This window comes from Eucyclogobius newberryi, unplaced genomic scaffold (assembly GCF_026437365.1).
Source record: "Eucyclogobius newberryi isolate DKJ021-1_F unplaced genomic scaffold, fEucNew1.0.hap1 SCAF_11, whole genome shotgun sequence".
NCBI classification, from domain to species: domain Eukaryota; kingdom Metazoa; phylum Chordata; class Actinopteri; order Gobiiformes; family Gobiidae; genus Eucyclogobius; species Eucyclogobius newberryi.
This window is the reverse complement of record NW_027315735.1, coordinates 841,601-866,450: the sequence shown is the minus strand read 5'-3', so window position 1 is coordinate 866,450 and position 24,850 is coordinate 841,601. Positions and strand designations below refer to the sequence as shown.

The 24,850-nt window shown below is 40.4% G+C and overlaps 1 protein-coding gene across 6 annotated transcripts in view; it reads right to left on the bottom strand.

Moving 5' to 3' along the window:
- Nucleotides 1-8,804: 8,804 nt before the first annotated feature.
- Nucleotides 8,805-24,850, bottom strand: part of gria2b (glutamate receptor, ionotropic, AMPA 2b) — a 128,775-nt gene continuing 112,729 nt past the window's right edge. Inside the window, exons 11-16 of one of the 6 annotated variants that reach the window (XM_072434689.1) lie at nucleotides 20,324-20,691; nucleotides 17,540-17,738; nucleotides 16,286-16,533; nucleotides 14,654-14,768; nucleotides 11,958-12,206; nucleotides 8,805-10,702 (exon numbers count right to left, since the gene is read on the bottom strand). In XM_072434689.1, the coding sequence (XP_072290790.1) occupies nucleotides 11,961-12,206; nucleotides 14,654-14,768; nucleotides 16,286-16,533; nucleotides 17,540-17,738; nucleotides 20,324-20,691 (1,176 nt within the window). In that variant the 3' untranslated portion in view covers nucleotides 8,805-10,702; nucleotides 11,958-11,960. Of the gene's footprint in view, nucleotides 10,703-11,957; nucleotides 12,207-14,096; nucleotides 14,212-14,653; nucleotides 14,769-16,285; nucleotides 16,534-17,539; nucleotides 17,739-20,323; nucleotides 20,692-24,850 lie in introns of all 6 variants that reach the window. The other 5 variants (XM_072434672.1, XM_072434699.1, XM_072434681.1 and 2 more) reach the window with 5 other exon arrangements.

Genomic DNA, 24,850 nt, shown 5'->3' with positions numbered 1-24,850 from the left:
TTTTGCCGATGCCTTTCCGAGCAGTGCTCATGTACTGATCCATATGCCCGCTTATCTTAGCCGCCATTATATATATATATATATATATATATATATATATATATATATATATATATATATATATATATATATATATATATATATATATATCTCCTCTACCAGAGGCCTGGGAGCTTGAGGGTTCTGCACAGTATCTTTGCTGTTCCTGCACTGCACCTCCAGCACCTCTCTGAGGCCTTGGTATTTCTCTAGTTTCTCATATTCCTTTTTCCGGATGTTACCATCCCATGATGCACTGCAATGTCCACCACCACGGCTTTCCTCTGACCCTTGTTGACCACCACTATGTCCGGTTGGTTCGCTATTACCCTTCTGTCCGTCTCTATGTTATATGGACTTAAAAACCCTTTGATATCACAATCTGTGTGTTTTTGTGAGGCTCAGAAAAGAAGCAGAACTTGTAAACCGGATTCATCAATCATCAATACCTTATTTTATTAGTAAATTCTTAATTTATGCATGCCATATTTGACTCTATAGACATTGTTATTTTGTTATTCATTTTTTTTATGACCCACCTTAACGGCGAAACAAGTGCCTATGTTTGCAAACTGTGTTCAATGACAATTGCAATAAAGCTTTTCTGATTTTGATTCTGATTCTGAATGAAGCTAGATACACTATATAATGCAACTTGAAGTATTCAGAATACAAAAATAGAAAACATTGTTATAGGGCACATATCATGCAAAAATGACTTTTTTGAGCCTTTTACCATGTTCTAACATTGTTCCCTCATCAAAAACCTGAAATTGCATTTAGTTTCATTCGCGCCAGTTTGAGGAATCCTGGTTTGAAAAATCCTCACCCCTCGGACAGTCAAAAACAGTCCTCACTGCAGCACCGCGATAACTGATGTTTCTTCAACAACTGACGTCGCTCTGAGAATCTTCTGAGATGTTTTAAGTCTATAAATCATCGCCGACTCATTCTGTAACTTCCTGTCATCTTATAATGATCAGTACAACTGTGTGCTGAGACCAGGAAGTCGCTGGCAGTTCAGTGGTGGCGCCATTAACTGGTTGCAAGGGGGAATTACACAATAGGCAGGAGATCCAAATGTAATTTTGTTTGTTAGAAATTGAGGACACAAAAGATGAGGCAGCAGAATGGAGTTTCACAGGTTTGCTCTGTTCAGGATATACAGACAGACAACGCGCCGTGTTTCGTTACCAGCACATTACCTCGTACCTGCGGACAGTCCGTATAAGCGCTTAATGTTACAGTAAACATTACATCACTCCTTTTTTTTTTTTTTTACAGAACATGAAAAATGAATGTAGACAAAACCGTTACCAGCAAAAAATGTCACTATTCATGTCATACATCAAAATAAATGCCCAAACAATCATTAAGGTACATTCACAGACAGTGCGTACAAGCGCCAAATGTTACATTAAACATTGCAGATATAGATTATTTTTTCATTCTAAAACATGAGATGCCAAACTAAAGGTACTCAAGAGCATGTTTGGAGGCTGATAATAAAAATAATACATCATATTTTCCAATTAGATACACTTTAAAGGAGGTATTGTGTAACTACATACACAGTCACAACACACTGCACTTACTCCTTTAGCGTGGAGTTGTACAGAGCGCGTCCTCCAACACGCACCGTCTTCCTGCCCTTCTGAAGCGCTGCACTTGTCAATAGCTGTTGTGATAGCATTCCCAGGGCAAGGCTAATGATGACAGAAGGCACGGCGAGTGGCCTAGATGTGCCTGCTCCTATAGGTGCCATCAGAGCGTCCGGCCAGCACTTCATCTCCTCTGTCATTAACTCTGTGACCTCATTAACACAGCAGCAGCAGCAGGCCAAGGCTAACGTTTGTCATTGAAAACATCACTATGCTGTTTGGGTCTTGTACAAATTAGCCCGCTTTTAGAAATACAACAACAATCATAGTGTACAGCATTTTTCAAGATTAATTAGACACTTGTTTTATTTGCCTGTTTAATTGTGTCTAGTCTTCCTGGGGTTCTCTTAAAAATATCATCAAATTGAGCAATACCTATCAAAAGCTCTAAAAACATACAGTAATAATAAGGGTAATGGTTGCACAAGCATCAATACTGAATTTCATACGAACCTTATTCCAGAAGTTGATATGGGCGTCGCCGTTAATTGCGTCTCTCCTTCTGCTTGTATCATTTTACACAGTGCTTGAGCTCAATAGTAATACGCAAAGCCATTTTCAAGCCGCTCAGAGTAATGGTACATTGTTGACTTGTTGGTGCAAATTTTACACAAATGAAACTACTTTATATCTAATTTTAGCAGCGAGACCTTGTTCTCCACTCCATTGTTCACTCAGAAGTGTAAATCTGTAGCAAAAAGAGGCAAATGTATATGAGGTGAATACTAAAGTAATACATCAATCATTTTGTGGGCAAAAAATGTGTATAGGATTTGTCTAAAAACATTTCTAATATTATCATTTGTTTTTTTGCTGTATTCTTGTATTCAAGATCTCACTTTAACATATTGTTGTATTGTGCAATGTACTGTAATTGTAAAACCGGCTTCACCACTTACAATGCAAACCCAATGCACGTAACTAATTATATTTAAAAAAGAGTTCAGAAAGTCCCAAAAATTCCTGCTTTGTTAATGTCGCTGGATTAAAAAATGCTTTTGCGATATACATTACCTCAACCAATAAAAAAACAGCTGAACGGCACAAATTCTCCATTGACAAGTAGAATTACCAACCGTTTAGGCACAAATCATTCTATTCATTTGCTCCAGTTGAAAGGCCCAGTGCCTGCGATGATTAAATAAAACATTAAGATCTGGTTGTGAATCAAAGTGCATTAGCCGGGACCGTAATGGTTATCAGTGGTGCTTAAGGCGGCTGATGGATTGGCCTTTACAAGAAAGTGACCTCAAACGATTCCTGTAGGTAAATCAGTTCTATTGTTCTATTGTCAGGAAGAATCTGTGCAGGAAATAGATCAAACAAACCAATTAAAAAAAACAAGAAATACAGTCAAATATAAGGTTTGTGGGTAATGGAAGTAGGTATTATAATGTTTGATTACTATATTGCGGTGAGTGGTTTGCCCGTGTTTTGGTCAATTTTCTCTGAGCTCCAGTTTTCTCCATCAACCCAAATATATATGTATATATATGCAAATCCTCCAGCTAAGGTCTTGAGTCTGATCAAGCCTAGCACAAGATCAAGAAGCTTTGAAGGATGGGTCATGCTGGATTTACACCCAATACAGAGCGGAATCAGCCTGTATATTGATCGGGTTGGATACAAACTGCCTGTTACACCAACCACAGTGCGTTGTGGTGCGCATTTGACCAATGCGCAGCAGATTCACGTCCAATGACCTCAAAAATAGACTCCTTGCTGATTCTTTCCACAGACTTGCGCATTACCCGGAAACGCTTTGCTTCAAGGTCAATTTAACAGGACGCATTGATTTTAATTACTTAAAGGAGAACTAAATAACATCTGTACCTTATTAAAAGTGATTGTATAAGTCCCTGTGATGGTTAGATGTGTGTTTTTTGGGCATTTACAGCATCTGTCGTCACTCTTCTGAGAAAGCCTTGCTCTCTTTAAATACACTGCCTGTCCAAAAAAAGTTGCCACCTGGATTTATCCAAGCAAATACAGTAGTTCCTCTCCTCCTGCTGGAAAACTGCTGCAGGTGATGATCTTTCAGCTGCAACATGGTATTTAAACCCAACTGATGCAGTGAGAAGCTTCTCATTTCTGAAACAACCGTGTGGAAAGACAAATCCTGGGGTCATGGAAAAGATGTCAGTGTGATTATGAAAGGCATCATCATTGACATCAAGCAGAGAAAACATCTGCTGAGAAGCAGAAACTAATCTCCTCCAGATCTGACCCCAGTGAGTGTTTGTGACGAGCTGGAGAAGGCTTTGTGCAGTTTGTGCTGCGGTCACTCTCTTTGTGCAGTGGTCACTCTCTTTGTGCAGTGGTCACTGGTCACTCTCTTTGTGCAGTGGTCACTCTCTTTGTGCAGTGGTCACTCTCTTTGTGCAGCGGTCACTCTCTTTGTGCAGCGGTCACTCTCTTTGTGCAGCGGTCACTCTCTTTGTGCAGCGGTCACTGGTCACTCTCTTTGTGCAGTGGTCACTCTCTTTGTGCAGTGGTCACTCTCTTTGTGCAGCGGTCACTCTCTTTGTGCAGCGGTCACTCTCTTTGTGCAGTGGTCACTCTCTTTGTGCAGCGGTCACTGGTCACTCTCTTTGTGCAGCGGTCACTCTCTTTGTGCAGCGGTCACTCTCTTTGTGCAGTGGTCACTCTCTTTGTGCAGTGGTCACTCTCTTTGTGCAGCGGTCACTGGTCACTCTCTTTGTGCAGCGGTCACTCTCTTTGTGCAGTGGTCACTCTCTTTGTGCAGCGGTCACTCTCTTTGTGCAGCGGTCACTCTCTTTGTGCAGTGGTCACTCTCTTTGTGCAGCGGTCACTGGTCACTCTCTTTGTGCAGCGGTCACTCTCTTTGTGCAGCGGTCACTCTCTTTGTGCAGCGGTCACTCTCTTTGTGCAATGGTCACTCTCTTTGTGCAGCGGTCACTCTCTTTGTGCAGTGGTCACTCTCTCCATCATCAACACAAGATCTGAGTGAGAAAGAATGACACTGGATGGATATAGACGCTTTGAGGCATTGTTTATTGTTTCCCCTTCTCTCTCATTCCCCATTTCACCCTGTCCTATCCTGTCTAAAAAAACATACTCCTAATCTTTGGAAAAAAAGGGAAGCTTGTCAGTCCAGTCAGTTTAAGTCTTGTGGGATCATTATGGGTGGTACAAATTTCCCTCCAGGGACAATAAATGTAGAAATGTACTTTTACTTTTAAGATAACTAATACAATTCAAAAATAATATGAATAATTATAATAAAAAATAAATAATAATTTGTATGGATATGTAACTGCAGTCCTTTTCAACTTATTTACTTTAGGGCTGCACAGTTTTGGAAGAAAAACAAATCTAGTTGTGATTTTAGGATTCTGTTCAGAGTAAACATCTCCAGGAGCATTAACGTCTGAGAGAAGACTGAAAATCCCAAGCATTTCAGGACCTGTTTGTCTAAACTACAGGTACAACATTTTTCCATTCAAAAACTGAATATTTAGTTTTTGCAGATGCAGTTGTCTAAATCCTTGCTGCCTTTAATAACTGCGCCATCTCAAACAGTTATAATGTACAGCCCTTTACTGTGTTACCTTTAGGCACAATATCAACTGAAACTCATCATATATGTGACTACCAAGCTATCAAAACATATGCATGGCCTATACGAATGACATTTAAACAGCTGGATGCTAACTTTGCTAATGCCTCTATGGATAATGGCGAATCAGCTCCTTAGGCGATAAATGAAGGAGAACCTCAGGCTGCGCTTCATAAAGCAGTTAAATGTTAGCCGTACAGCCCAGGGAGAGCCCTAACCTTTAAGAAGCCACTGCTCTTTAAGACAAGGCTGCAACAAGGCGTGCTCTGGGAATGTACTCGAATGGAATGCAAATGTCACAAAAAAAAACAAATGTTATGATAGTCCATAATTTAAAGGATTAAGAACGAATGAAGTTCCCAAGACACGCCAGGTGCTTTTGTTGGAGATATGAGGTTGAACCCTTGCCTGTAGCTCAGTGAATCCTTTTTTTGTATATATGTATATTTTTGTATTAGATTTTTTTTCAGAAACTGTTGGAATTGGCCAGTAACAATGTGCAAATTGCATACATCCACATTACCAAGTTACAATGTTTTTGTAGAGTTAAACACAGGGAAATAATGTTATAAACCAGTGGGTCCACCAAGTACCAGCAACATAAAAATGTGGCTTTCTGAGTCCCATGAGATCTAAATCAGGTCAATAAATAGAATGTTACTAAAAGGAACACTACAAAGCGCTCCCGCCTCGCTCGCTTGGCCCACCTGACCTCTCCTCTCTGATGCCAGACGCCGGCAGGAGAAGACCCTGCCACAAGCCCAAGGCGAGCAGGATTCTATCTGAAAAGAAGAAACTGAAGTCATCCTGTATCAAGCGTCAAGGGCTGGTGACATGATCAGTGGGGATTTTAATTGATTGGAACTTGTTTTTAGCTCCTCGTTGATGGTGCGAGGCTCGGTGTGCGGAGTTTCCCCCTGTGTGTTGTCATGCCACAAACTTCTGTTTGTTTTGCCTCCTTTCTGTTGTGTAATGTATGTTACTGGCAGGGTCCTGTTTGTGGTGATGGTGTAAAGCTTCCATCTGTGGAGAGGTATTCAAGCTGTGTATGATGTGGACACTCTTCGTCTACCTGGATCCTCCTCATCTGCCTGGATCCTCCTCATCTACCTGGATCCTCCTCCTCTGCCTGGATCCTCCTCCTCTGCCTGGATCCTCCTCATCTACCTGGATCCTCCTCATCTGCCTGGATCCTCCTCCTCTGCCTGGATCCTCCTCATCTGCCTGGATCCTCTTCATCTGCCTGGATCCTCCTCCTCTGCCTGGATCCTCCTCATCTACCTGGATCCTCTTCATCTGCCTGGATCCTCCTCCTCTGCCTGGATCCTCCTCATCTACCTGGATCCTCCTCCTCTGCCTGGATCCTCCTCATCTACCTGGATCCTCCTCCTCTACCTGGATCCTCCTCATCTGCCTGGATCCTCCTCCTCTACCTGGATCCTCCTCCTCTGCCTGGATCCTCCTCATCTACCTGGATCCTCCTCATCTACCTGGATCCTCCTCATCTACCTGGATCCTCCTCCTCTGCCTGGTCTAGTCCTGGACCATCTGTAGCCTGTCCGTCCATGGGAGTCCGTCCATGGGAGTCCGTCCATGGGAGTAGGACCTCTCCTACACTCCGGTTCTCCTCGACGTTTATTGTTTTTTGCACAGGGCTTGTTGTAGTATTTCCTCGCAGAAGGAGGATCTAAGGACAGGGGAGGTTCTGGGACAGTTCTCCATTTGCTAAATTCCTGAAAACGATGCTTAATCTGCTGCTCTATTATTGCCCAATGACTGTTTTTCATTGTTTGATTTTCTAACTTCCTGCTGGTAAAATCCATAATTGTGATCAGCCTTTTGAGGCAAAAGTTGTTGTGACTTTACAAAAAATAATCAAATTGAATTAAGTTGTGGCTATTATAAAGCGATGGCTACTTATACATTCAACAATTCAATGATATTTTGAAATTACAATACAATGAAAAAATAATACTGCCTTCACAATAGGAAAAGCGTTGAATTACAAAAACAGAGGAAAGGGTTGAATAAATTATTGTAAGTAAAGCTTAATTTACAGTGATTGCGACTTTTTCCCGTGAGTGAAGTGAAGGGTGCAGACTTTATGATTACAGCCTGGAGGTCCCACATAATACACTTTTAATGCGCCTCTGTAATTACGCGGCTGAGGTGTGAGAGGGAAAACAGTAAATTACAGTAGAATAGCACATGGGCTGTTTGAGTGAGTGGGGATTATCTTTAGTGAGCAGAGGCCAGTGGAGTCCACATGGAGACGTGTGGCATTCATTAACACTTAGCAGAAGGAGCAGCAGGAGCAGGGAAGAGCTAATCTAGATCAATGTTTCATGCAAACCAACACTGCTGGAAGTGTGGTGGAGTCTATGTGGTACTGGCCTGTACTCATGGAATATTCTACGGGCAAATGATTTTATTACTTATGTATTAATTAACAGTTATTTTATCAGGTAAAATAAGATTTAGAGTGTGTGTAAGTGAAAATGTTGCAGCGTCCAATTCATAAAAGCATAAATGCATTTAGAAGAGAACATTTTAGACAAATTAAAACAGAATCTAGAACAGACAGTAAAATGCCTTAAGAAATAAAATATGGTGGTTATTTATGTACTGTTTGTTTGGTTTGTTGGACCTTTTTCCCTTTTTGAGTGTAATTTGTATTTTTTTTTATTCTGCTTTAATTGGTTTAGGCCTAAATTAACAGTTTTTTTTTTGGTGAAGCTACAAATATACAGTTTCTCAGTTGGTGTAGTGCTCGTGTTTCCTTGTCAAAAACACACAAGTTGTGTTTTTTCGGTCGCTTTCTCTCTCCTGAACATTTCACCGGCTTTATTTTGTTTCTCCGTGAGTCCGAGAAGGCGTGGCCCGTGGCTCTCGACATGTCTGTGGGGCCAGTGCGTTTCTGTTTCCACCGTTTATCCGGCAGCTCCAAAATCTCAAATCGTAAAGTTACATTTGGGGATTTCACAGCTACTCGGAGCAACTGGACCTTGTTGCTTAGTGACCAGAGATAGACAGATACATCGGGCCGATATTTGCATTTTTTTGCATATTGGCTATCGGCCTTAAAGCTCCAGCCAAGGCCAATATTTATTCTGGATTAAAAAGCATATTAAAGGAGATACTTTGCGTGCACTTTAGGGCAGTATCCACTTCAGCACATTAACGTTTATAGAATTGCAGTGAGTCAAGGTTTAAAAGTTTAAAAATCATTGCTTTAGAAGTATGTTTCTGCATTATTACATTTGTATAATGTGGAGCAGTGCCCTATAGTAATGTAGCTGAGTTTAGTCATTGCAGAGCATATCATTTGGGGGAAATGATCTAAATCTGTCTATAGGCACAAGTGACTGCCCTGGAACTGTAGAAATGGCGAAGAACGCGATAGACTTTGCAATAACTTTATCATTTGTCATCACTACTACAATGACTTACAGGCTCCTTACCCACAGAGAACATGCTGCACCTTTAACTTACCAATAATGAAGAAATGAAACCACGGCAAAAGCTAACAAGAAATCAGCCACTTTTATTTAGAAATATTCCCAAAAAATAAACAAGATAGCACACATTCCATATACAAAATGTCAGTGAGAATAGCCTGGATATGTCATGGAACCATTAGTAGTATACGCTGAATACAAAACGATGGTGGTCATAGTAATAACAGCAATACAATGGAGTCCATGTGTTTAGTCGGTAAATAAAACATGGCGGAGTCAAAAGTGCCCATTTGTACGTCCCTATAGAATAATACTAGAATTGTGTTCATAAATAAGTCTTTGTTAGAATCATTATATCTTTCTTTAACACTTTATGTAAAGGGGATACACTTTTTCTCATTTCAACTTTTTTTCTATAAAATATATGTCTACCTGTATATGTATATATTATATAGAAGTCTAATGTATTTCCAATTTTCAAACAGCTAACCTCACAACATTAAATAAAAACAAAACTTGGCATCAATGATTTAACGTAAATGTAATATTTTCGGTAACGACATGCAACTGGTGCTACTTTATTGTCAATGCAAAAAAAGACATGGAAAATGGAAAAAAACAAAGCAGAAAGGCTATTGTCTTTGCCACCAACTGTACAACTAGATACAAAAGTTACAGAATGTCTCAGAGCGTACATTCACTGAGAGGACAGTGACTGATTATATTAGGACTATATTCATACCTACTGGCACTAGAATTTGGCACTGTTGACTATTTTGGCATTGAAAACCATCACGTAAAACCATGAGGATGCCCTTTCGATGTCAGGCGGCATTACCAGACCAAACCATGTTAAGAGTGTTCTCATTGGATGGCGTGTAAACAGATTCCTTTTGAGTGACAAACTCTGGCCCTTTAGAGAAAAAATACAAACAGCAAAAGTACAGAAGCTAACGAAGAGACGCTAAAGCAAAGAAAGGAAGAACATCGGCACCAAAAGTCAGAGAAAAACGTAATAGTCCAGGTGTCGCGCATTGACACAGTTTATATCAACACCAACGGTTCAACAAGAAAATATACAGGAAAGTTTAGAATAGGAATTAATTACATGATTCAACACCTCGCAAAGTTTTTGGCTTTAAAAATATTAATAGAAGCTGTTTTGTATTTTTTCTTTCTTTACTCACACATTATGTATATTCAACCAGTATGTAAGCAAGTTTTTAAAAGCTATTTTGTGAAAATACATAAAAACATTTTTTTTTTCACTAAACCTTTTTTTTCAGAGATTTTCTTAGAAATAAAGACAATTCACATCTTTATGCAGATGATATCAAGTGTGCTTGAAAGTCCAGTTTGGTGGTGGTGGCTACAGAAACAGTGTTCTGGACAGACCTGAATAGGCGCACATACAAATGCACACGCGCACGTACCATGGAATCAGCCGCGACAAAAACACATCCCCAGAGCTGTCAATCAAACCCTCGTCTCCACCTCCTCACAGTCTGCACACAGAGGAAAGTGTGGCGTCACCAGGCTCCAAATGCAGCCTCCCATCTGTCGTCCAAAACGTCATTCCATCGAGAGAGAGGGTGTCTTTCCTTTGCCGGGAAATCGAGACAGAACGCAACAAAACGAGTCTGTGACCAACGAAATGAAGCCTCCATCTTGTAGCGCGTTTTTTTATCACCAGACGACAGAAAAAAAGCGCCGGAAAAACACAGGAAGGGAGGGTTGAAGAAGAACTAGAATCCCGCTCTATTGAAACCGTTGTAAGGCACTCAGGAGTTTGTCAAAGATCAGGACAGATCGGTCAGGCTGACGTTTAGTCCCATGTCGGGCCTCGCGTACGGGACTGAGTGCACAGCTTTGGGAAACTCTGGAGTCATGACGCGGCCGTTCTCCCCCGTGCTCCCCGTCACCGAGAGGCGGGCCTTGTTGCGCATGGCGTCCCCAAAGGTCATCTAGGAGAAAGGACATTGTAACGCGGAGGTCCACGACAAAGTGCAACGGAACACGTACAAAACACGTACAACCAGTATGTTTACATGCAGACGGAGAAGCAGAAAAGTTACGGATTGATGTTTACAGAGATTATTGTCCAGAGTAGAGTTGCCAGGCTTTACAGTTTAATGGTTTGTGAAGTTGTCAACGGAAGTCCCTTGAGTCTAGAGATGTCTTGGCTTTTTTGGGGAATTCTGTAGCTGATTTAGATCTTGAGTTCTCTTAGCACTAGTAAAAACTGTTTTTTTTTTAATTATAGTTCTGTTATGGTTAAACCCTTTTGAAATATTTATACCTGTTTTGGTCGGTGCAATCGGTTAGAGTATCTGTGTTATGGCAACTTTTGATGATGAACATAATGTTGGAAAAAAAGATTCTGAAGAATAAAGACCCTCCGATTGCCAGAGAAACGTTGCAGATTGGTGATCACAGAAGTGCTCTGAGCATGCGCCAAACTTTTATTCAAATGAAATATATAGAGAGTTTTTTAGCCATAGCTAGAGACGAACTGAATTGAGTCAAATCATGCATTTTATTAGACCCACAAAGATACGTTTTTGGGTCACGCAGCATCTCACAAAATGTTGTCATGCTGTAAAAGAAAAAAATATATCCTGATCTTATGATGCATACATGGGTTTTGACGGATTGCAAATCAGTGTCTGTGCTGTCTTTTGGTGTTTGAAGTGTTATCATCACAGGACACATGGATGCAGCATAGATTCTAACTTGAATTCATCTCTTTTGAAAGCGAGTAATCCAGTTACAGGACTTAATCGAGCTATGAGCATAGTCCGACTAAGCTCTGCAGGTAAACATACTGAATGTGAGGACAGCAACACATGTTCAAAATGTGGGAATGCTCATGAGAACTAAAAGATGACGAGAATGAGTTACCACCATGCCATGTGCAAATGATCATGTATGTTGAAGTTATGCATGGTCATTGCAAGCATTATAGTGGAGATGTAAGACAGAGCAGGCATGGCCTCCGACATTCATACATGAAAATGTCTAAAACGGCAAGGAAACTTAAATGGACAAACACAGTATAAGCAGAAAAAGGGGATAACGCTTTCTCTCATTAAATTATAAGTCACCAATACATACGGTACTTTGGCCAACCTCTTCATTCACTAACACTGAAGGATGGAACGGATGGAGCCAAAAAGCGTGCATTTTGGGGGGAATTTAAATGAAAGCCTCGTTCCCTACCCCCTAAATTTTTACACTTTCGATCCCATATACGTTGTAACCTTCCTTATAAGTTGCAAAATTCTGAGAATTCTGCGAGGAAGTTGGGTTAATATTCTGTGCATTCTTTGCCACCTTCATTCGTTTGGCCTCGGCTCGGGACTTGTAACAGAACTCAATCAAAGCCACCAGCATGGCCAAACCCAGTCCGCCGACCAGGATGTAGAAGACCCCAGCCACGTTGCTCAGGCTGAGGGCACTTGTCTTCTCCTGTGGGACGCACACGAGACAGCGATTAGTCTTGAGCATTGGCGAAATTGTCAAAAATATTTAAATATGAACATAAAAAAAACAAGTTTACGAAACAAAACAAGAACTAAAAATGCACAAGAAGGCACCACTAGAACTACAATGTTTACACAGCCAATAATCTAGCACCACAAGACGACAACCAAGTGTGTACTTTAGGACTAATGAAAAGCAAAGTATGTTAGTATTTATCACATGGAATGCATCAGTAGTACATGTACAGGGCAGTTCAGTCTATGTGTTGTAAGTTACTGTTTAGAATTTGTAGAGTGAGGACCATTTACATGGGTTGCCCATCACAGAGGGCTGAGCTGTTACAAAGACCTTTACTTTCACACAGAGACGAGAGGGAGGACAGCTTTCTGTTACTACTACCCGTCTGCACCAAGTGATGGCTATTCACACCCCTAAACCAGACTCAAATTCATAACGCTATTTTACAACAAATCATCTTATGGCAAGATATATCTCTCTTTCAGAAGCAATACCCTCCTTCCTCAACACTGTGTAGAACCAGTACACCTAACACTTCTGATGCTTGATCAACAGTGTGCTGAGTGACTCCTTCAGTCATGTTTTGGCTCAGGAATCTTTCCAGAAGTCTGTCTGAGAACACAAATGCAGCCGTACACAAATGCAGGTGGCAGCTGCATCATGCATAGAGGAAGACTTTGATCAATCCTTTTAAACGTGGCTTCATTTTTGCATGACACAGCTGTAATCTGCATTTGCACAGTGTTCAAAGTTAGTGATTTTTGGAAGTATTCAAGAGGCCACAGGTCTACAGTGAGCGGGACAGAATGAATACAATGCATTGCCTCTAATATCCTAAGTTGCACTCTCAATTGGATTGTACTTTAGTGCCTTTTTGCTTATTATCACCATGAGTTTGGTGCGGTGGGTAATTGCTCACCAAACTTAGTGAGGATAGTGAGTTTGACCCTGCACTTACTGTCGTTGTGTCCATGCAGTAGACTGTTCCTACTTAAGGCACAGTGATGTGGCAGGCATCTGACATTAGCACCACACCACTGGGGGTGTGAACAGCCGTAATGACCAGATCACACACATAGAGTTGTTTTATAGCACCTTGGTGACTAAATCCTTTGGCTCTTGCACATACAGAGTGGGCATCCTCTTATACCCATGTATTCATTTGAATGGGTCCAAATGATACACTGGGCTCTACCTGGTGCACGTTTTTTTGAATCTGCTTGTGAGAGAGTGAGAAGAGGACAGTGACAGCCACCACAGGAATGAACAGGACAGAGGTGAGTGAGGAAAAGAAACAAGTGCACACTGAGGAAAGAGAATCACTCGGGAGCATTTTAAGGTGGAACGTATTGGGATTATTTGTGAGTGGTTTAAGGTGGTAAGGTGGATTCCTACTCATTTGCACAGGGAAAATCAGCTGCAACACTAGGATTGACACAAACAAAGGACACAACAACAGTACAGAGACAGTGATACAGATACAACAGACATTGGACACCCTTTATAGATGGTCCAGAGTTTAGCCAATCACTGTCTGAGTTTGGAATTTGCAGCGTGTATTGCCAATTCTGCAAGTCTATTTTAGGTACGCTTTTTTGTAGGAAAAAAGCTTTGCAATAATGAGCTGTAAAAGAGGATAATTTTGATAAGGGAGTGCACATATCAAGAATGACAATGCATGCATTACTGGATTATCATTAGTAGATCTGCAGGCATTAGTATATTACATCTTACCAAGGCATCTCATGCTTTGTTTGTGCATTGGCTTGAAATGATTTATCATTACTTTACATGGGGTCATTCCCACTAATAATCATGAGTGTGCTTGTATCACATATAGAACCTGCAGCGACTAACCTTACTTCCAGAGTCCTTGGATCCACATTCACCCTTATCGTACCACCATTTGTTTTTCAGCTTGTCTAAGGTGCCTTGCTCACTGAGTTTCAATACTGCAAGGTTTACTGGCGTTCTTCACGTGGGAAATAACATAAATAACATTATCAATGTTATTTTATGTTATTATTACATTTACACTGATTCTTTAACTTTTATTCCTCTCTTTGATTCTCTTTTCTTACATTTCTTTCTCTTCTTTCTGTACGGGCGGCGATAGTCGTTGATGCGCCATTTGGCCTAAGCAAACACGAGTTTTGCAGAGCCAAATGTGCATTAACGTATCGCCTGAAGTAAGCAGCAAGGGCAACAGATGAGAAGCCAATGGGAAGAGTCCGTGTTAAAGGACTCAGGGGGAATCTTTTTAACAAGTAATGTATGATTAATCTGGTGACGTCCCGGCTGATTCAGCAGGTGCGCCGGCAGCTGTCAGGGCGGATCGGACTCCTGCGCTGGTTTGCTGCTTACTTTTGCGAGTTGGCAATGAGTTACCCATCACTTTGCTCACTGGGGCTGACCTTGGAATCACCTCCCCCGCTGCCGCACTCTCCTTTGTCGTACCACCATTTGTTTTTCAATTTGTCCAACAGGCCTTGCTCATTCAGTTTTAGTACTGCGAGGTTAACCGCATTTCTTGAAACGATAAAACATACTTGTAAGACAGGGTGAGCCACTTTCTTAGCAATTTGTCTGTCTAGCACTCGCTCAATTTGGTGAGATTAACCACATCAAAGTAGACTATGTCCCCCCTTTTAGAGTAGGTGAAAGTGACTATAATTTGAATGGTTTTCCAAAGGTGGTAGAGCTTGTACATTTGAAGAGGGAGGACAGAGTGCTGGGACTATAGGGGGACTCGTGGCTACAGCGTACTCACATCCATAACATACATATAACAGTGTCTGGCAAGTGACTCCACTAAAAGAGAGACAGCAAAACAGCAGTAATGGGGAGAAATGGTTAGACCTTATGAGAATACATCAAAAGCATGCAACATTTTCTAGAAGCTAACCCAGCTACCTAGCACCCTGCAGATATGCTAGCATTGTCAGCACATTATCATGAGCACAAGCTAACATTTTCATTGAACATATTATCAAAACAGATTGAAACCCAAGCAGTGCCACAGCTGATGTATAATGTAAAGAATTTTGGTTTTGCCAATGTTTTCCATAAAGGGAAAATGTAAAAATAGCACAATAAACAAAATGTGTACTGCAAGGGTTTAGCAGAATCATAGAAACATACTTTCTTTATGTAATAAATATAGACCCTTTTACAGGTCAATACTAGTACAAAATGTATGGAAAAAATATAATATCTATGATTTGTTTGGGGGGGGAAAGTGTAATACTATGCAAGGAGCTACAAAAACCTAAAAAAATCGAAAAACTGAAAATATATATATATATGTAAATATATAGAATATAATATAAAATATAAATTGTTTTCAAACTAAGTGACTCCACCATAATGTATGTAATGTATCTAATTACTATTTCTATTGACATTAGTGTTTTTGATGCGCACCTGCAAAGGGGTCTATATAATTTCAACATTATAACTAAACATCATTGCTACATAGGAAGGCATAAGCAAACATATTAAAACATGTAAAATCACATATATTTAAGACACGCACGACAAAAGCAGCCTAAATTTAGTCTAGCTTGATTATTGTTCTAAAAGATTATTATTATTTCATTTTTTGATCTGGTTGTTTTCAGATTCTAGTATAATGATGTAACATACTCATTCATTACTATTCTCATAAGAAATCCCCACAAAGGGAAATCCACTATTGGGCCGGATCATTTATATTTATGAATGCTAAATGTAATCAAATTTAAAAAATCACTACTTTGTGGGCCCCTCATCCTATCTGCAAATGTGAATCTGACTGAAACCCATCAATTTGAATCTAAATGAGCCCCAATCAATCAAGTCAAAAAAACATTCCAACAATTAAATTAAATTAAAATTTGTTGCAATTTATCGATTTACAATAAATTGCAAGGCTCAAGGATGGGGGAATGGGGTTTTTGGCGTTACCTTATCTCCGTATACAAACCAGAGACACATAAGCAAAGCTACATCAGGGTAGGTGGGATACTATAACAACATTGGACACATTGTTATACTATTCCACCCACCTTAATGAGGATCCTTTGGGCGTGGCGATCCCGTATCCTTTGGAGTCTAGGTTGCCCCCGACTTTCATGGTGTCGCAGGGCTTCCTCTGCTCGATATACTCGTTCATGGTGGACTCCAGCAGGTAAGCGTACTTGCCCTTGGACTTTCGTACCCGCTGCACGCCCTCCGCTGTGGTTTTCACAAACACAGAGGGCTCGGCGCTTTTCATGTACGTCCACATTTTGTCAAAAAGGGCAATTTTGGAGCGCTGTAAAGGGGCGAGAAGATGCATTCGATTATTTCAAAAGTGACACAATCGCAGGAAAGTGTATAGTAAACAATATGTGGGAAAAGACCTACATCGATTAAGTTTAATTCTGCAAAAACAATTTTGAATTTATACTCTCTGTTAGAGTAAATGTCTTATGGTTAGTCAGGGTCGGATGAAAAACAACACAACAACCATTACATGCCATTTTAAGTTGAGTTTCCCCCAAGGGTCAGTATTTGGCCCTATACTCCATTCACAAATTCACTATTGGCAAAAGCAGAAGAAAAAACAAATACACTTAATCTAAGGCCTGAGGTAAAGAATGTGATTGGTTGAATTGTATTGTGCATACATCATATTTCTATTGCTCTGTTAAAGATAGTGGTGCAGAGTAACATATCAAATGAATTAGGAATAATTTCACAGCTGCTCCGTCTAACCTTGAAAGCTTTTTGATTACATTATCATACCAAACATTTTAGTATCTTGGAATTCCATCTTGATATTTCCATATAACTGTGGAAGTCCAGATGGACCTGGAATATGTTATGGAATCAATAAAGAGTGGAGCTGAGTAAAAGCATTGCGTGAGAGCTTCTTTTGTGTGATTGAATTTAGCATTCTTTAACCACCAGGGCCAATGACGTATCATCTGTTCTTTTTACACAGTCGGTGCTTCATCACTCGTATGACGTCATTTACTTGCCCACCTGCTGTTTCTTTACAGCACATTTCTTCAATTTCCTGGCTATAAACACGCTTCTATTGATAGATATAGCCACACTGGCCCAGTAATGATGAGCTTTGGGTAATGATCGATTACGTACTGACTTTTTATTAAGGCAACTTAAGGATATAGCTAAAATATATCAGCCTGGTCATTATTTTGACAGAAAGTTTGCTGAAAGTTTGATGTATAATCATTTGTTTAGTTAATATTACTCAAACGGATACAGATAGAACCAAATCATTGAATGTGAGAAAAGTGGACCAGTACACGTACCCTGAAAAACTCTTTGGTTGATCCAGAGTCAAGTGTACCATAAGAGATCTCTGACTGCTTGGCCAGGTCCTCTGCACTCTCTATGGGCGACACCATCCTCTCCACAGTGAGGAAGGCCGCCAGGTTCGCCGTGTAGGAGGAGATGATGATCAGGGTGAAAAACCACCACACGCCTCCGACAATACGACCAGAGAGAGACCTGCAGACGCAAAGGAAACTCAAACTTGGCATTCTTTTAATCTTCCTGCCACAACTTGCTACTCATACTGCGACAAGAGGGGGCAATAAGCATGACACAAGAACACGATGCACTCTGGTTACTGTTTATCTGCTCACTGGTGACTGTTTTTCAATTTTGACCATGAGCAATTATTTTGATGCCAAATTGACAAAAGAAAAAATTACCCTATTCAAATATATTATCAGTTACGTTAAATGAACGTACATTTTAACAGATTAAAATGCAAATATTTGCAATTTCTATCGTATCAATATAAAAATATTTAAATGGCAAAAAGGTAACACAATATATTTAAACAGGGTTTAAGCAAATGTCCACAATGCACATTTAATGTTTAACACAAATGAGCTGGGTCATTTATCAATATCAAGATAATATGTTGGAAATGTTCAAATTTAGGCTCAAAATGTGTTTTAGTTATGCAAAGATTTTTTTTTTTTTTTACGAGTTTATATTGTATTGCGTTTTTATGCATTTGTATTGATATCTTGATATATTTTATATACATAAAGAATTTTAAATTGCATTTTGTGAAAAAAAAAAGGACTGGAAATATTTTTTAGAATATAATAATAATAATTAGAATATGAAAGTTCTTCTATAATAATCAAACCAAACGCTAATAAGAATACAATTATTGAGAGAATAAAAATCAAGATATGATTTGTTGTCAATACTGCGCTGTGACTACAAAGGATTAGTTCTGGAGACATGTACACGCAGAATGCATGTACTGTATATAGTGTTTCTTTGGCAGCAGCAGAACATGCAGCGGTGGCAGGCAGCTGCAGCGTGTTACATGTATGTGAGTGATGTGACATGACAGGGCTTTATATCACAGGAGCCATCACAACAACAGCACCGCTCCACAGGACTCTGCAGGACTCTGCAGGACTCTGCAGTCACATGTGGACTCATCCCAGCGACTGCTCACAACAACCATAACATGACCTATTATGTCTTATATATATATATATATATATATATATATTATGCTAAAATAACTTTCATGGAATTTGCTGTGCACCTCATCAAAAGATACATTCTAAAATATCATGTAGACACTTTTAACAAAATAAAAACATGTAAATGACAAATCTGCTGCTTGTTACGGTGAAATGTCACTATAAAGAGGAGGGGCTTATCACTATAAAGAGGAGGGGCTTATCACTTAGCAGTTTTGAGCAGGAAGTCAATGGACTCCAATGGACTATTATTGCTGTTTATAATGAAAAAAATGCTCCTTTACTCAATATACCTGTACTGATAATTACTTACATTCTACATTACATAATAACAGCTCTGACCAGTAGTATAGAAGTATACTATACTCCTATACTATACTACTATAGTAGTACTACTGCTATATTATACTACTATAGTAGTATAGTATATACAACAGTAGTATAGTTATATAGTGCATATTCCTGGATTTCAGTCATGTGACTTCTTTGTTGTCACTGCCATGTTGAAGATGCGTGCTTTGCCTCTCCGCTGTTACACAGTCATAAGAAACAGCCCATTAAACTGAAAATCAAAAGGTTGATACTTATTGACAGCAACAAAAGTTTGCACTCTGCACTAGACAAGCCCTCAGCTTTCAAAAGCACGGACTTTGTGTCTAATCCTAAAATATAACACTCGGGACTGGTGGAAATTGGGATAATTAAAACTGTCTGCAAGTTAATTAGCATAGCCACGCAATCTAAACTAGCATTAGCCCGCTGCTAACTACCTGAAACAAACAGCTCAGGCTCAGTCTGGAGTGAGTCCACTGGTCCCTCCTGACCACAGTAATACATTTCTGGACAAACGGGGTCTTTGGGGATGTTAAAGAAGAGCAATCCTTTGTCTTGAGAACTTTTGTTAGCACAGCTCACAGGATTTCGTCCTCAAGATGGCAGTAGCAACGACTGTCACATCAATGCAGACCCAGGAACAGCCACTTGACTTAATGGTGGAGGCATTAGAGCAGTGGCCTTTCAAATCATACATATTAAGATGAATTATTCAAATTGATTTATCACATGCCATCTTATCATTGTAAATGTATACTTTAGATGCCTAACTTTGTGGAATAATAAATGGATAATGCTTTGGGTTTTAAGCTCCACGTTTTTATTTCAATTTAAAGATAGCCTACAACACCAGTATGGAGAGTCAGTTCTAGTTATTTGAACATCTGGAAATGTGTAATGTAAGATTAATGCTTTTATATTTTCTTAAATAATGTTTATATTCTAGATAACAGTATTATAGCTGATATTAAGTCAAATATACCCATTTAGAGTCAAACTATTGAAGGGCTTCAGCTTCCTATGCAACATTTTGATGACATTCATTGAAAATAATATTTGTTTGTGTCATCTTTGGGTCTGAATAATCTTCAAGCTTTTGTAGTAGAACACCTCCCTCCACGTGAAAAGTGTTTCTAACCCATGCACAGGGGTTAAATTGTTAATAGCTCTGTCAATGGCCCTAATGTTCATGATTGTGAAACCCATGAATGAAGAGTGATCACTCCTGTTTTCCACAGCACAAACCTGGGTGAGATGTCACAGCCCTGCCTCATGAACGCTCCCAGAGAGAACCACAGACTGTTGAATATCCCAAACTCGTTGGTGGACTCATTGGTTTGGATCTGCCCGTCCTCGTACTCCTCCGTGTGCCACTCGTACGGGCTGAAACGGCTGACCAGGAAGAGCACCACGCTGACCCCGATGTAGGCGAACACAATGCACATCCAGATCTCGTAGGCCAGAGGGTCCAGGAAGGAGAAGACGCCTGGTTTGGACTTCTGCGGCTTCTTGATCATGATGGAGATGCCCAGGGACATGAAGGGTTTGGAGAAGTCGATGACCTCCTCTCGCACCAAGGTGATGGTCAGGGGAGCCACGGCGATGTCGGCTTTCTGAAACAGCAGAGATGATGACCAGTCCGTAAAGTAACAGTCACACAAGTGGTTGGCTAACTAACTAATATGACAGCACAACGCATCGCAAGGTACCAATAGTGCAATGCTGTCTGAGGCAAAAAACGATGTAAGAAACTGAATAACACCAACGTTCTCCATGGGACTTTAAACACTGAAAAAGGCAGATTTCAGATTTTATTCATAATTGTCCTTTTCCAGTCTAAATCAGGCCTGAATTAGTCTAGGTTTTGTCTCTTTTACCTTTTACCAACACTGCAATGACCGTTCAACTATTCGTGAGTAATTGACTATAAACAATTATCATAATCATATTTGAATCATTGCTATCATTATACGGATGTTACGGACTCTAAAACAGATGGAAATATATTTTCTATCAGAGCTGCATTATTAAGTCAATTATTAAGTGCAAATATTCTCTATCTGGAAACCTTCAGTAACCTTTTTTTAAACTTTGATTTGGTTAAAAGTCTCAATGTACAATAGAAATAATTAATGACTAGTTGACTACTAAAATAATCCAACAAGTATATTAAAATATCACAATAATATTGGTATTGCAGTTCTTAACTTAAGCCGTAATGCAGATCACAATCATTCCCAACATTGTGCAGCCCTACGTGGGTCAAAATATACTGTATTTACAAGTTAGAAGGATTGCAGACCATATCCTCATCACAGAAATCCAAATATTGTTCAGTAACATTATGTCTTATCAAATTACATTGTTTTTGTGTGGAACTAAAATGATATAATTCCACTTTAATTTGGCTGTGTTTTAGTCCTGATTTTTAATTCTTAATCAAGTGTTACTTGGACCTTTTGTTCTTTTAGTGGTCAGTGGCACTATCCTGGTTGTCCGAGGCTCGGTCAGAGAACCCATGCATAACTGAGTGGACAAAAGGTTCACTATGTTCTCTCTTCTCCCCATTATCTCATGTCATTCATCGATTACAATCTTACATTGGTAAGCCAAGCCAGCCATTCCAATTGCTTTTCTGTCAAGTAGCGTTCTATCTCCGGATTAACACTGCGATCCAGTCCATTTAGTATACACTGTAAGACAACATTGATTTTTGACTAAATTTGTCGAATACTAATGACATCAAATCATTTTGTTCTATAAGGAAACCTGCTCAGACTGTTGCCCCCGCGACCCGGATAAAGCGGAAGAAGATGGAAGGAAACATGTGCTTTGTGTTGACTTTTTTGTTACTTTACATTGGCATACCATTTTACAGCTTATATTATTTTGAATTAATTAATTTGGTTGCACATGTTTTTCACTTTCCATAGTTGAACATTTAAGTGATACTATAAACAGGCCGATATATTGGTTGGCCGATACTATATTGGGCTGATAGTTACACCTTTTTTATTGTGATTGGCCTAACCAACTGCTTAAAGTCTCATTTCACACTCTTTATTGCAAATAGGCCACTTTACAAACTGTGTTTGTACTAGGCAGATGATAAAACAGTGTGGATGTCATTTTTATAAAAAACAAAATATAACTCTTTCTCACCCTCCGTGGACAGTCTCTATTTCTCCCCCTTCAAGCTCGGGTCCTCTACCAGAGGCCCCTGGGAGCTTGAGGGTTCTGCACAGTATCTTTGCTGTTCCTGCACTTTCCTGGGATCTACTCAAGTCATTCCTCCAGTTTGGGAGTCACTGCCCCAAGTGCTCCGATCACTACAGGCACCACCGACACCTTCACGCTCCAGACCTTCTCCAGCTCCAGCTCCAGCAGCAGGCTAGCTCAGTGTGTATATCTATATATATATATATATATATATATATATATATATATATATATATATATATATATATATAGATATATATAGATATATATAGATATAGATACTTACTTTGATTATGCTACTTACTTTGATTATGCAAAGCATACTGTAATTAAGTGTGTAGTTATTACAAATTGAGTATTTTGGGAGAAATGATTGGCAGTTTCTCAGCCATCGGCTGCTCTGGATAATAATATATTGGTATTGTCCATGAAACGATTCATATTGGTCAATCCCTAAATAATACCAATATCAAGAAAGTATTTTGAATTAAACCAACTTGATTTCAACTGCAGTGATGTATTGTGTTTGTTATACTGACTGTAGAGACACATTTCAGCACTAGTTGAATAGTTTCAATTCTCATTTTTCAAGCTATATAAACACATGCCAGGGGGGCCTCCAGGATCACTCCAGGGCCTACTCATATCTTAAGACGGCCATAAACAGGGAATGAAGCACTTAAATGACTAATAAGAATCATATCCTTTGTGAAGATGATACTAACATTGAACCATTTAGTTTAATATTTTTAGTAGGGCTGGGCAAGTTAACGCATTATTATCGCGTTAACTCATCACTTATTTAACGCGATCAATTATTTTAACGCACGTTAACGCAGGTGGGATTCCCCTGGTCTGCACCAGTTCTAAAGCCATTAGAAAGACAAACGCACCGGACGCGCGTTCTCGAAGCGCCAGACTCATGTCCGTAGGCAGTGTTGTGCGTGAACGTGTCCATTGAACGAAAGTTCATGAACGCGTTCATAATTTTGGTGAACGTGAACTGAACGAACGGTATTACTGCTGACGAACGATAATATGAACTGGTGTCGTTCTTTTTATTTTCGTTCAATAAAGTGTCAGATTTCTAGAGACTTCCAGGCGAAAAACACTGTTAAGTTTCCCCAAAAGAGCCTGTGTCTGGCAAGTGTGAGAGCTCCAGTTGTAGAGGCCATAGATCGCGGAGACAGAGATTTTGCGTGTCGCACCGCACTGCACATGTGCATCAAAACAAAAAGCAGCATTGACGCGACCGCAACGTGACGTCAACAGAGCAGCAGGAGTCGCCCTACGACCAGTTACGCAAGTTTTATGATAAGGTCGGTGAGGATGGGAACAATCTAACATTTCTGTGCAAACTTTGCCCAGCAAGTTTTCCCTCATGTTTTTGAGAATCTACTGTGGGGCTGAAAGCTGCAACTGCTCCTAGTGTGGTGCTGAATGGACAGCAACACATGGGGAAGTCTGTCCCTTCTATGTGAATGTAAATCCTGGTTGGGTATTGGGATTTAAAATTGAATGAAGATGAAATCTGACACATATTTTCAGCAATAAACTAATAAAATAATTGCTGCCAGTGGTTGTATTTGGGCTGTGGAAATAATTTAGAACAATTATTGCATAATATTGAAAAAAAAGAACTGAACTAGTTCATTTTGTGGAGCTGTGAACTTAGTTCAAAAATTTTGAATTATGAACTATGAACTGAACTAGTTCATGTAGAAAGTGAACTGTCCGTAGAATACACTCAGCAGCAGACGTGCGTCCGAGTCGTCCTGCACATGCTCAGTGGAGGAGAGGCGTCCTGCACATGCTCAGTGGAGGAGAGTCGTCCTGCACATGCTCAGTGGAGGAGAGGCGTCCTGCACATGCTCAGTGGAGGAGAGTCGTCCTGCACATGCTCAGTGGAGGAGAGGCGTCCTGCACATGCTCAGTGGAGTCGAGTCGTCCTGCACATGCTCAGTGGAGGAGAGTCGTCCTGCACATGCTCAGTGGAGGAGAGTCGTCCTGCACATGCTCAGTGGAGGAGAGGCGTCCTGCACATGCTCAGTGGAGGAGAGTCGTCCTGCACATGCTCAGTGGAGGAGAGTCGTCCTGCACATGCTCAGTGGAGGAGAGTCGTCCTGCACATGCTCAGTGGAGGAGAGGCGTCCTGCACATGCTCAGTGGAGGAGAGTCGTCCTGCACATGCTCAGTGGAGGAGAGTCGTCCTGCACATGCTCAGTGGAGGAGAGTCGTCCTGCACATGCTCAGTGGAGGAGAGGCGTCCTGCACATGCTCAGTGGAGGAGAGTCGTCCTGCACATGCTCAGTGGAGGAGAGGCGTCCTGCACATGCTCAGTGGAGGAGAGGCGTCCTGCACATGCTCAGTGGAGGAGAGGCGTCCTGCACATGCTCAGTGGAGGAGAGGCGTCCTGCACATGCTCAGTGGAGGAGAGTCGTCCTGCACATGCTCAGTGGAGGAGAGGCGTCCTGCACATGCTCAGTGGAGGAGAGGCGTCCTGCACATGCTCAGTGGAGGAGAGGCGTCCTGCACATGCTCAGTGGAGGAGAG